The sequence below is a fragment of the Epinephelus fuscoguttatus genome, linkage group LG4 (genome assembly GCF_011397635.1).
Source record: "Epinephelus fuscoguttatus linkage group LG4, E.fuscoguttatus.final_Chr_v1".
Taxonomy (NCBI): Eukaryota; Metazoa; Chordata; class Actinopteri; order Perciformes; family Serranidae; genus Epinephelus; species Epinephelus fuscoguttatus.
In genome coordinates this window covers 46,417,694-46,429,145 of record NC_064755.1, presented here as the reverse complement: position 1 = coordinate 46,429,145, position 11,452 = coordinate 46,417,694, and the positions used below count along the sequence as shown (strand labels likewise).

General features: G+C 44.1%; 1 protein-coding gene across 1 annotated transcript in view; it reads left to right on the top strand.

Moving 5' to 3' along the window:
- Window positions 1-243: 243 nt before the first annotated feature.
- LOC125886835 (RNA-binding Raly-like protein) overlaps window positions 244-11,452 on the top strand; it is a 67,682-nt gene continuing 56,473 nt past the window's right edge. The window contains exons 1-2 of the mRNA XM_049573167.1: window positions 244-361; window positions 9,998-10,070. Of these exons, the coding sequence (XP_049429124.1) occupies window positions 325-361; window positions 9,998-10,070 (110 nt within the window). The 5' untranslated portion in view covers window positions 244-324. The remainder of the gene's footprint in view (window positions 362-9,997; window positions 10,071-11,452) is intronic.

Genomic DNA, 11,452 nt, shown 5'->3' with positions numbered 1-11,452 from the left:
CAACTTGAGCTCAGTGTTGTTTTACCTTCTGTTCTCCATTTGACTGATTCCACTTTACCTGCTTCACACCTCCTCCATCAGTGCTGTCCCATCTCTGTCTCTCCTCCAGACTGCCCCCCCACCCACCCCCCCTTCTCACCAGATAAATGAACTGGTCATCCCTCCTCCACCCCTCTCAGTGGAGTGTTAGATGGTACGACCCACTGCCATACTCAGCGGTCACCTCTCTCCCTGTCTCAGTGAGGGAAGCATCATCAGTCAGACACTCTCAGTCGTCAGGTTTTATCTCTCTCCTCCTCCTCCTCTTCTTCTTCTTCTCTTGTCATGACCCATTTCAGGAGCGACTGCCACCGAGACAGACGTGAGTACCACACACACACACACACACACACACACACAGAGTCACATCAGTGTATTTGAGAGGATGTTGTAACTGAACATGGTGATATTACAGTTGTGACTGTCCAAGATCCTGTGCAGGTGTGTGTGCTGCATGCACATGTGGTTTTGAGTTGTCCCTGTGTGTGTGTGTGTGTGTGTGTGTGTGTGTGTGTGTTCACTAAGGCGACTTCAGCTTCATCGTGAAGTTGATGAGAGGAAACAACTAGTGAGATACGAGAATCGTCCTTTAACTGTGAGACGTGCAGAAAGAGAATCAGCTCACGTGAGGAAGATGTTTCATTCATCATTAAGAGCACGAGGCGCAGCTGCACTGTTGAGGACCAGTTTGAGTTTTACGCCTGGAGCGTTGGAGGTGGTCGGCAGTTTGATCCTTGGCTCCTCCTGTCCACATGCTGAAGTGTCCTCAACCGAGAACCCCTGTTACTCCTGATCATGGTAGCTCATCAGTGTGTGTGTGTGTGTGTGTGTGTGAGTGAATATGAGGCAAACTGTGCAGAGCTTTGGGTGAAAGTGCTTCATAAAAACAGGAGATATATATACTGTACATTGTGAGAGTTGAAGTCATGTTCTGTTTTAATGTTTAGAGTTAAGGATTATTCTGGTGTGTCTAATGCTGAAGACTTTAAAGTCTGACACCCTCTCACATTTAAAGACAACCTGACTTTTGTCGAACACGGTCACTCTGTCGGTGGACATACATGTCAAAACATGACACCACAGGTACCCTCCTGCATCTGTTTTGGACGTTTACAGATGGCGTGTCAGTTTAAACCTTTTACATGCACTGTGCAGAGTTCCCATGGTCATGGAAAACCTGGAAAAGTCATGGAATTTCGCAATCAAGTAAAAATCATTGAAAGTCTTCGAAAAATTCATGTGATTTGTTTTGTGTAATGAAATCGTTACACTAATCGTCCACTGATAGTCCACGTAATCTTTTCTGTAGCTGTCGGTGTAATGTAGCTCTAATAGGCACCATGTGCGACAACGTTTTGTTTGCCATCACATGCGTTTATTTTTTCCATCATGTTCCATCTCTCCCTCCATGTTGCCAGCTAGCTGAAATCATGTTTGAATCTAGTATGTTTGAAAGACGACAGGCAAGTAGGGCAACTGTATTACGGGTCCTTGAAAAGTCTTGAAATTTAGACCATAAAACACTATTTCTTTTCAAAATACACTTTCTACTCATTACATTCATAAACTCTTTCAGGTTGAGTTCCAAAACCATGTTGGCTTTAGAAAAAAAACATCATGATTTGGCTTAAAATTCATGCGGGAACCGGGCAGGTGGCTTCCAGGTGAAAGTCTGGAGTTTGTTTGAGAACAGGCTGAAGATGGCGCAGGGTCACTGTCTGCAAGACTAGAGCAAGACTCCTTTTGAGATTATTTCCCATTCTGCTCCTGCTGAAAAATATAACGCCAGCCTCCCTTTAAGAAATATGACAAATCAACAATTTCTTATGTGTCCGCAAAGACACATAACTTTAGAAGCACAGGATAAAAAGTGTTATATGTCGCTTGTGTTTTAGTCAGTTCAGCATCAAAATAAAGTCTAAAGCTGAACTGTGTGTACGTACAAACTTCACATTTTAGATTTTAAAGCTTCAGCTCTTTGGTTCAACGTATCATCAAATAACGTTACAAAATTAACGTAAAGTGACTGAAAAGAAAGCTAACACAATTTTGAATTCTCCAGGGGAAAGTCCTGTGTTTTGTGACCCATTCACCACCTCACCTGTCCCCTAACTGGACAGCTTGGACCGCCTCCGTCGTGCTCCCGTCAGTGCATTGGTCACATGATCACAGCCTTCCAAAATATTTGGGTTATGCACAAATTATTGGCTCATTATTATGTGGGAAATGTACAAATTTTGTCACATTACTTTTCATGGAAGATGTACAAACTGCATGAGAACAGCCTGAGTGTCACAGTCTCCTCATCACTCCACAGACATCTGATGTTTTCGGACACTGGTCCAGTATTGAGTAGCCAAACAGCTACGGGCAATTATGCACCGTCAATTTATGTCCACTTAAAGTTTTTGTTTCTGTCACTGACAGGTTCAGATTGTTTCACATGAAATCTTGATCTGAAATCTTGATCAGACTTTTTCACTTTGTTGAAATCAGCCAAATATTGAGCCATGGCAGTGAAAATCTTTTCGACAACACTAGACTAGGCTTTCTGTACTCAACAAACATTCCCATCACACTGCCACTGTTGTTTTTCCTGCAACAAGTCACCTCTCACGAGATTTCAGAGCGAGACTTCTTCTTTAGTGAGACTTGGTCACAGTAACAAACAGACCGACAACAAAACATTTCTCTTCTCTGCTGCGTCGGCTCCATCTTGTTTTAAGACACTTACAATAACAATCCGAGCCTGTCAGAGGCAAAAACAAAAAATTTTATTGGACATAAATTGACACTGCACAATTGCCTGTAGGGATTACAGCCTGTTACACAGCTGTCTCTGTCAATACTGGACTAACTGAAGAAATGTCTGTCTCATTTAGTCACATAGACACTAAAAACATGACAGTGTAGGATCCAGGTTTACTGAAGTCACGGGTGTCATCATTTATTCACTAAGGCTGCTTCTGTTGCATTTTGTTGCACTTACTTTTTATCTGTGCGTCCACCTTTCCACCTCAGTCAAGAGTAAAAAGTTTCTTGAAATATTACAATGTTTTTTTTTATTTTTTTAATTTTCTGCTTTTTCGCTCTGTTTTTACTGTAGAAATTGAAAATATGCATAAAAGCAGGTGGATAGAAATACACAAAAAGAACAGGTCAATAAATGAGCAGTCAGACAATCAAAGAGTTTCTCCAGATTATCTCAACGTCTTTATTTGGAGGCCAAACTGAAAATGATCAGTAATGATCCCTCACTGAGCGGTGAAGCTGTGTCACCACGGCTCCAACAAGCATGGAGGTTCAGAGTTGAAGCAGGAAGTCGTCTGTAAACTGTGATGGACGTTCATCTTTGTTTCCTGTGTTGACTGTAGCACGCTGGCGTCTGATAAGCCTTTAAATGCATTCATGTGCTACTTCCTGGATCGTATTTTAGCGTATCACCGATGCACTGAAACGAGCACAGCACAGCACAGCCTCATGTGTTGCTTTAACGCAGAGCTGTTTTTGCTGTAAAGACTCTGTGAGCAGCGATCTGAGGCTCCTCAGTTGATAGAATGGAGCTGCTGTTTGTGGTTTATTGTTATTTCAAATGTCAAAGTTTCTCTGTGAAATATTACAATACATTTTATGAAATCAGCTCCATCATCAAAATGAAATCATTATCACGTCCCAGCATTTTCTATTCTTGAAAAATTCCCTGGTTGAGATTTACCGTCTCTTTAAGTGTTTATCTCAGATGACTGTCGGGTCCTTTCCTCGATGAGAACAGTGCTAACCACGATAAAGATCAGCCTCCTCTTCAGCATCCACCCTCATCACACGTGAGTCAAGTTCAAGGTTGTGTTTATTCATCCATAAAATCAGGGAAATGTCAGCGCTCACACCCTCGCCACCGTCCGCGGTCACAGACGAGAAATAACATCAGTTTCTGAAAGTGGCCTGCTAACATTTGAGCAGAGGCTGTGATCACCAGGCTGTGAAGAAATGACCCCGAAACTCAAATATGTTATTTTTTCTGCTGCAGAAATGACCCCAGCTGCAAACTGGAACTCTTCTCACTGAGTGTAATGTTTCAGGTTTTGTGCTTAGTTTAACTGAGCGAGGAGAGAGGAGGTGGCCGCTCACTTACAGACAGGATTGACTGACTCAATCAATCCCAGAATGAAGTCACAGCAACAAGCGCTCTGCGTCAATAATGAGGATGCAGTACAGAGAGGCGGCAGGAAAGACGTCTGAAATGAGCTGCGAGATGCATCGTTTCCTCCGCTCTCATAAAACATGATGGGTGTTTGTTCTTGGACGGGTACTGACTCAAGTCCAGTTTGTTAAAATTGGAATCTACATGTCGTAGAAACAAAGAAGGAAGAAGACTTTGTGAGCTGGAGTACCAACGTGTGACTTACCTGTCTGTTACCCTTGTACCCTGGGTGGTTGGTTGTTGATGTTCTGGGACACCGTGTCAAGTTCAGCCTGTTCAAAATACACTTTCATTTTCATTACATACAGTCTCTTCCAAAATAAAAGCACTACATCGGTAAAACAATGCAAATTGACGTCTTTTTTCCTTCAACAACAAAAAAACAGGGTTTGGCTTTAGAATCTTACGGGACACCAACGCCACTCTCTCGGGTGAAAGTCAGGGTTTGTTGGACTCATCCACCCTCAGTCCCTCCCGCCAGCCCCACTCTGTCTTTGGCCACCTTAATATTGTCCTTGTCTCATCGCCCCCATTGTCCCCCTGACACCGCCAGGCACCATTAAACTACAACGGCAGTGGGCCAGGTATCGTGCTAACGTTAAAAGATGCCTTTTTCGTTGGTTTCTGACGCCAGAAGTCACTGGCCAAGCGCCGGATTTCGATGCCTTTGATGAGTGAGACCGGGCTCTTTTGGGTGATCCGAACACAAGTGGTCAGCTGAGACCAGTGGCATATGGTAGTTATTATTATTATTATTATTATGACGGCCCTCCAGTGCACGCCAATGTGCACACATCATCTCGTCACGTGATCACAGAGTTTGCATTGGATAACATCAGCATACATATCACCAGCAATCATCACAGAATAAGTGACAAAAAATACCAAAGAAAATAAGAAATGATTAATTTAATTTATCAGTGTTAATAGTTGACATGTGGAATAGTAGGGTGGCACAGTGGGGCAGTGGTTAGCATTGTTGCCTCACAGCAAGAGGGTTCCTGGTTTGAACCCAGGGTGGGGGGGTTCTAACCCACACAAACACACGTTTTGTAACCCTCTGTCAAGGTGAAGGTTTTCGGTGTCAGAATGACCTTCTGAGGTCACTGCTCCCTTTAGCCTGATGGTATTTAGGCTCCTGATTGTCCAGCATCTTCTTCTGTGCTTGGCTTTAGGTAACATATCCCCGCCTGTTGGTTTGGCTCTTCAGTTGTGTTTTTGCATCATTTGGACAAAGACTTTTTTAGAACAGTGGTTATGTGGTCGGGGATGTTTTTGAGAAAGACAGAGGAAAAAACCTGTTTTCAAAAATCCCTGTCTACATGTGCACGAGGCCAAAGTCACATGCTTTTGCTGGTGTTTCCACTTTTTAAAATTCACATAAAAACTAGTGGTTAGAAATCAACTAATGATGACGCTGGGATAAACAAGGCAGCAGTGAACACATCATCCGTCCTCTGAAATGAGCTGTGAGACACATCGTTTCCTCCAGTTTCATGAAACATGATCTGTGGATCTATTGTGTGTCAGAGTTTCAACAGGATGAACGTCAGACGAGTTTATTCTGAGACATAATGTGGGTGACAGAAAATAATGAATCCAGGATGCGGAGGAGAGTCAGGAGATGAAGAGAGCTCTGAAACACAAAGTTAAATCAATCTGTTGAATCATCATGCAGATGGTCTGATCCTGCTGTAATGGAGCAGACAGGTGGTGACTGATGTGTTCACCTGTCCTGCAGGTGTGTTCACCTGTCCTGCAGGTGCAGCTGGGTTTAAAACAATATAAGTTCACAGAGGAGCGGTGATTTGAAATATGTGTCTTGGTTTGACTTTACAACAGCTGGTTTTATGAGTTCCTCTGAATATTAGATCAGGATTCACAGGAAGTCTCTTTAAGGTCACCTGACAGGAAGAGGTCATGTGATCAGCTCACCTGGATGTACTTCTTGTTTGTATCCTGATGGAGCCACATGCAGTCTGAAGTTTGTTGGAGTAACAGACAGACAGAATGGATATTTATTCTTTGAATTGCACCAGTCATAATTATGACACGTACCGTTAACGTGTTTGTATTTCTGACTTTGTGCACATTTGTTTTATGCACCTAAGAGATCATCTTTATTTTATTTGCTCTTTTTACATTTAAACTAGGGCTGTTAAGTGATTAAAAAAATAATTTAATTAATGACATGCTCTGTGATGAATTCATCTAAATTAATCACATACATCAATTTTTGCTGTTAAAGTTTTTAAAAGCTTCAATTCAAATGAATGTTGTCGGATGTATCGTAGTAAAGCTGCTGGATTTTGGACACAGTTGTCCTCGACCACCCAAACTGGTGTGAGCCCATTGCAATCCACTCTGTAAGGGAGTGACTTTGTCGCTCACAGGTAGACTGACTCAGTCTGAACACCTGGTCCAGTGTGGCGTGATGAGTCTGGCTGCTAGCGCTAGCATCAGAGGCTGTGCTAGCTCGGACCTAAAGTCTTTGTGTTGAGGTGATATTTCAGGTTTGAAGTTGTGCAATGGTACAAAACTCCTTCCTGCAGAACCTGCAGAGAACGCTGCTGCTGTCAACAGCTCCATCTGGGCGTTTTTTTAAATGTAAATGTTCCATTCACAGGGCCGAGCAGTGTCGTCTCGTCTGCCTCCATCATGATGTCATTTTGTCTATTTGAAGTAATTTTTTCAGCATTGTTTTGTGGCTGTTTTGTCCCTTTTTGTCATTATCTCGTGTCTTTTTTAAGTTCCTTTGCATCTCCGTGAGGTCTTTTTGAGTCTGTGTCTGGTTGGTGTGTATTAATTTGAGTGACATTGTGCAGATGAAGGCCAAGGGGGCCCCCTGAATCTTTGGGCCCCTGGGCCTGTGCCTCATAGGCCCGATCAGTGATCCATCCATGCTCAGGACAGATAGAGTTGTATATGAACATGGTGGTGCAGACACCCCCCACAACCCCAAAAAACAGAGCTCCGCCCAAAGCCATGGTGCGGTGCGAACACTGTCTGAAACGTATCTGTCTGCTACAAAATGTTCAGTCGCTCTGAGCTTTCCTGTTTCTCAAAATTGATACAGATTTGTCAGAGGCGGACTCATCATCATCATCATCGCACAGCAAACAGATATTTCCTGACAAACAGTTAAAAACAAACATGAATGGATGGAAGTCATCGTCGTGGCCTCATCCAGGCGCCAGCAGCCGGCCTCTGCTCCGCTCTGGGTTTCCTGCCAAACTTTGAATAGCCTGTCCCTGAAAACCAATAACCATGAGGGTGTGAAATTGTCCTGTCATCATTCTCTCTTCCTTCCCTCCTCTCTCATTTTCCCTTTCCCCCCCCCCCCCGAAGCTGATGTGTCGTCCAAACAATGCGAAGCAATAAGCAAGCAAATAGCTGTAATCACTCAGTCGATGATGCACAATCACCCGTTCAGCACACGGCAGGCGTAGCGGCGACCTGGCAGCCTTATCGATCTCCAGGGGAGGGAGGAAGGGGGGGACGATTAAAGGCACCCCGGCAGTTAACAGATGGTGAGTGACGGCGCTCATAAACCTCACACTAAAAGACTAATGTTCTACAAGCTGCAGCCGGCGTGGAAGCCATAAACAACCCTGCCGCCGACTGTCAGCGCTGCGGGTGGGGAGAGGGGCATGATGGGAGGCAAAGGGCCAGCTGCTGCTTTCCCAACACGGTTTGACATGCGGGGGGTCCTGGGAGCCGTGCACCGAGCTCTGATGGAGGTCGTGAAGAGCAGAGCTGCACTCTGCTTTCAATTACAAAATCCAAACGGTGACTGAGTGGTTTGCTCCGACTGAAGAGATGAAGCCAAACAGGAAACAGAATTGTTCTTGTGGTTTTTGTGACGACAAGGAAGGAGCTTTAAGGTCTCAGCAAAGATGAGAACGGTGTCTTAATCTCACAAAATCAGTTTGTGATCACAATGAAATGCTTGTTTTCCATCACGGTGGCAGCTCTGCAGAAGGACACACTCAATGATCCAGCACCTTTGTTCAAACTGAAATATCCCAACAACTAATCGATTGATTGCAAACAACATTGATTACAAACATTCATGTTCCCTAAAAGATAAATCCTCGAAACCTTGGTGACCCTCTGATTTTTCCTTTAGTGCCATCATCAGGTTCACATTTGTGTTTTTCAATGAAATGTCTGTCGGCGACGCCAGAGATCAGCGTGCCATGGGCCCCGCCCCCTGCAGCAGCTGGGCACACAATGCACCGAACCCTGAATCTACATCCCAACCCTCACCTGTGGTCATGAGCTCTGGGTAGTGACTGAAAGAATGAGGTCGTTGATACAAACAGCTGAAATGAGTTTCCTCTGTAGGGTGTCTGGGCTCAGCCTTAGAGATAGGGGGAGGAGCTCGGAGTAGAGCCGCTGCTCCTTCATGTTGAGGTGGTTCAACATCTGATCAGGATCCTCCTGGGCGCCTCCTGTTAGAGGCTTCCAGGCATGTCGAACCATTAGGAGGCCCCGGGACAGACCCAGAACAGGCTGGAGGTCATGTCTCATCTGGCCTGGGAACGCCTCGGGGTCCTCCAGGAGGAGCTGGAAAGTGTCGCTGGGGAGAGGGACGAAAATGGATGGATGGAATGAAATGTCTGTTGGATGAACTAACATACTTTGGCTCATCATTCACGTCCCCTTCAGAACTGTAATAACTTAAATAATCCTCTAACTTTTCATCTAGCGCCACCGTCAGGTCAACATTTAATGTGTCCACTACTTTGGTTTATCACCAGATACCTGCAGGGTTAAAGACATTCCCATCAGCCTCAGCTGGACTTTGTGCTTAATTCCAATTAGCAACATTAGCATGCTGACAAGCTAAGCTAAGATGGAGAACACGGGGCCGTTCCCAAACCACTCCTACATACTTATGTTATTCCTTATGCTAAATCCTGCATACTGGACCTTTAACATATGGTAGGTTCGGTTCAGTACTTGGTTAGAGGGTTAAAATGGGGACCTTTATTATCATGACTGTGATGATATGGTGTGGTTAAGGTCCGGGAATGATTATGATCATGGGGAAAAGAAACCAATGTTTTCTGTTGTTTGGAAACTGGTCCCATCCGACCTCCTCCACCTCCTCCACCTGTGGACTTTTCTGCTATATAATAACGTCATCAGACTTTTTCAGATAAGAGTCATGGTTTGCTTTATCCACTAGATGTTTGTGTCACCTGAACATGAATGGATGAAGCTGTGGTGTATTTGTTGAAATGAGGAAAGTCTCTTTAACTTCCCAACACGACCTCAGGGTTTCATGAAGTCACAGAAGAGTTCACTGTGTTTTTCTAAAATCAATCTCATGACTCAGATTTTTTTTTCCTCATGGCCAGAAGAGTCTGTCTGTCTGTCTGTCTGTCTCAGGCTGACAGACAGGTAACATGTCTGCTGCTGGGGCATCGTGAATGTGAGAAGAAATTAATTCCAGTCTGACAGATGGAGGCCAATTAGACTCTCAGGCCGCTTGTTAAGGTGGCCGGCTGAGCCCGCTGGGGGTGTGTGTGTGTGTGTGTGTGTGTGTGTGTGTGTGTGTGTGTGTGTGTTTTTGCTCTTTCCATTTAGTTTTGTGTGTTGTGTGAGCTGCAGGTGGGCTGTTTGTTTACTGTGCAGTAGTGTGTGTGTGTGTGTGTGTGTGTGTGTGTTACCTGTCCACCTTCATCACCGTCTACCCTCGGGTCATGTGGAGTGTCTAACCTGATCTGACGGTTTGTTTTTGTTTTTCAGACGCCGGGATGAACGGCGAGCTGAGAGCCAGTCGCACCACGACAGCCAAGAGAGGAAGCGGCGCCCCTGACAGGTGAGTCTGCACCGCTACACTGTGTATCTGTGGCTCAGGGGGTGGAGCTGATGGAGGAGGGCAGGACAGCAGTATGTGGAATAGGTTTGGCCCGTTTGGAAGCTGAATTTTGTAACGTTACCTTTGTTACATGTTGCTGTTGTCCCTGGTTTCATATGAGCAGAGGAAATCTCTGCTAGCTGCTAGGCTAGTTTATACAATGTAAAATGCCATAGGCTTGTAATGTGTGTTTAGCATTATTGTTTAATGTTTAATGTGTGTTTAATGTATGTTTAATGTGCGTTTAATGTATGTTTAATGTGTGTTTAATGTGTGTTTAACGTGCATTTAATGTGTGTTTAATGTGTGTTTAACGTGTGTTTAACGTGTGTTTAATGTGTGTTTAATGTGTGTTTAACGTGTGTTTAATGTGTGTTTAACGTGTGTTTAACGTGTGTTTAATGTGCGTTTAATGTGCGTTTAATGTGTGTTTAACGTGTGTTTAATGTATGTTTAATGTGCGTTTAATGTGCGTTTAATGTGTGTTTAACGTGTGTTTAACGTGTGTTTAACGTATGTTTAATGTGTGTTTAATGTGTGTTTAACGTGTGTTTAATGTGCGTTTAACGTGTGTTTAATGTGTGTTTAACGTGTGTTTAATGTGTGTTTAACGTGTGTTTAATGTGTGTTTAATGTGTGTTTAATGTGTGTTTAATGTGTGTTTAACGTGTGTTTAATGTGTGTTTAATGTGTGTTTAATGTGTGTTTAATGTGTGTTTAACGTGTGTTTAATGTGTGTTTAATGTGTGTTTTAAATCAACTAAACTGTACAGCACTTCACAGAAACCCTGCTGCCAACTAGTGTTGTGGAGGTGTAACTGCAGAGTGACACAGACACACCACTGCACAAGTGTAAATGCTCACAGTCCTGCTCAGTAGTCAGGGCACGACGGCTGTGCCCTGAGATGAACAGAGTTCAACTTTTGGAATGCAGAAGCACGTCATGTGACGAGGACCAACCAATCACAGCTCGCAGATACCTTTCACTTCATCCGTAATTATCAGTCTGTGATAAATACGGAGAAGAGGTTGATCATGTTAGTGCGGGGCTACCCAGAGCGCCACATCTGTCCCACAAATAATACACACTAACAAAACAACACGTGGAAGAAGATCAGCTCTGCACTCAGGATTTCTGCTAAGTAGGCTCTGACATGGTGCTGGTTATGGTCACTTCACAACCACAGACACAACCTGCCTCCACACCCTTGAAAGTTGGCACAGAGTTGTGCCCAGCACCCAACCTGCTGTTTTCCAGGTGGTTAAAGATGTCACGTGTGTACAGCATCATTTCTACAGCAATGTGCAGAATTTTGACCATATTCAAACAATATCTCATGTCT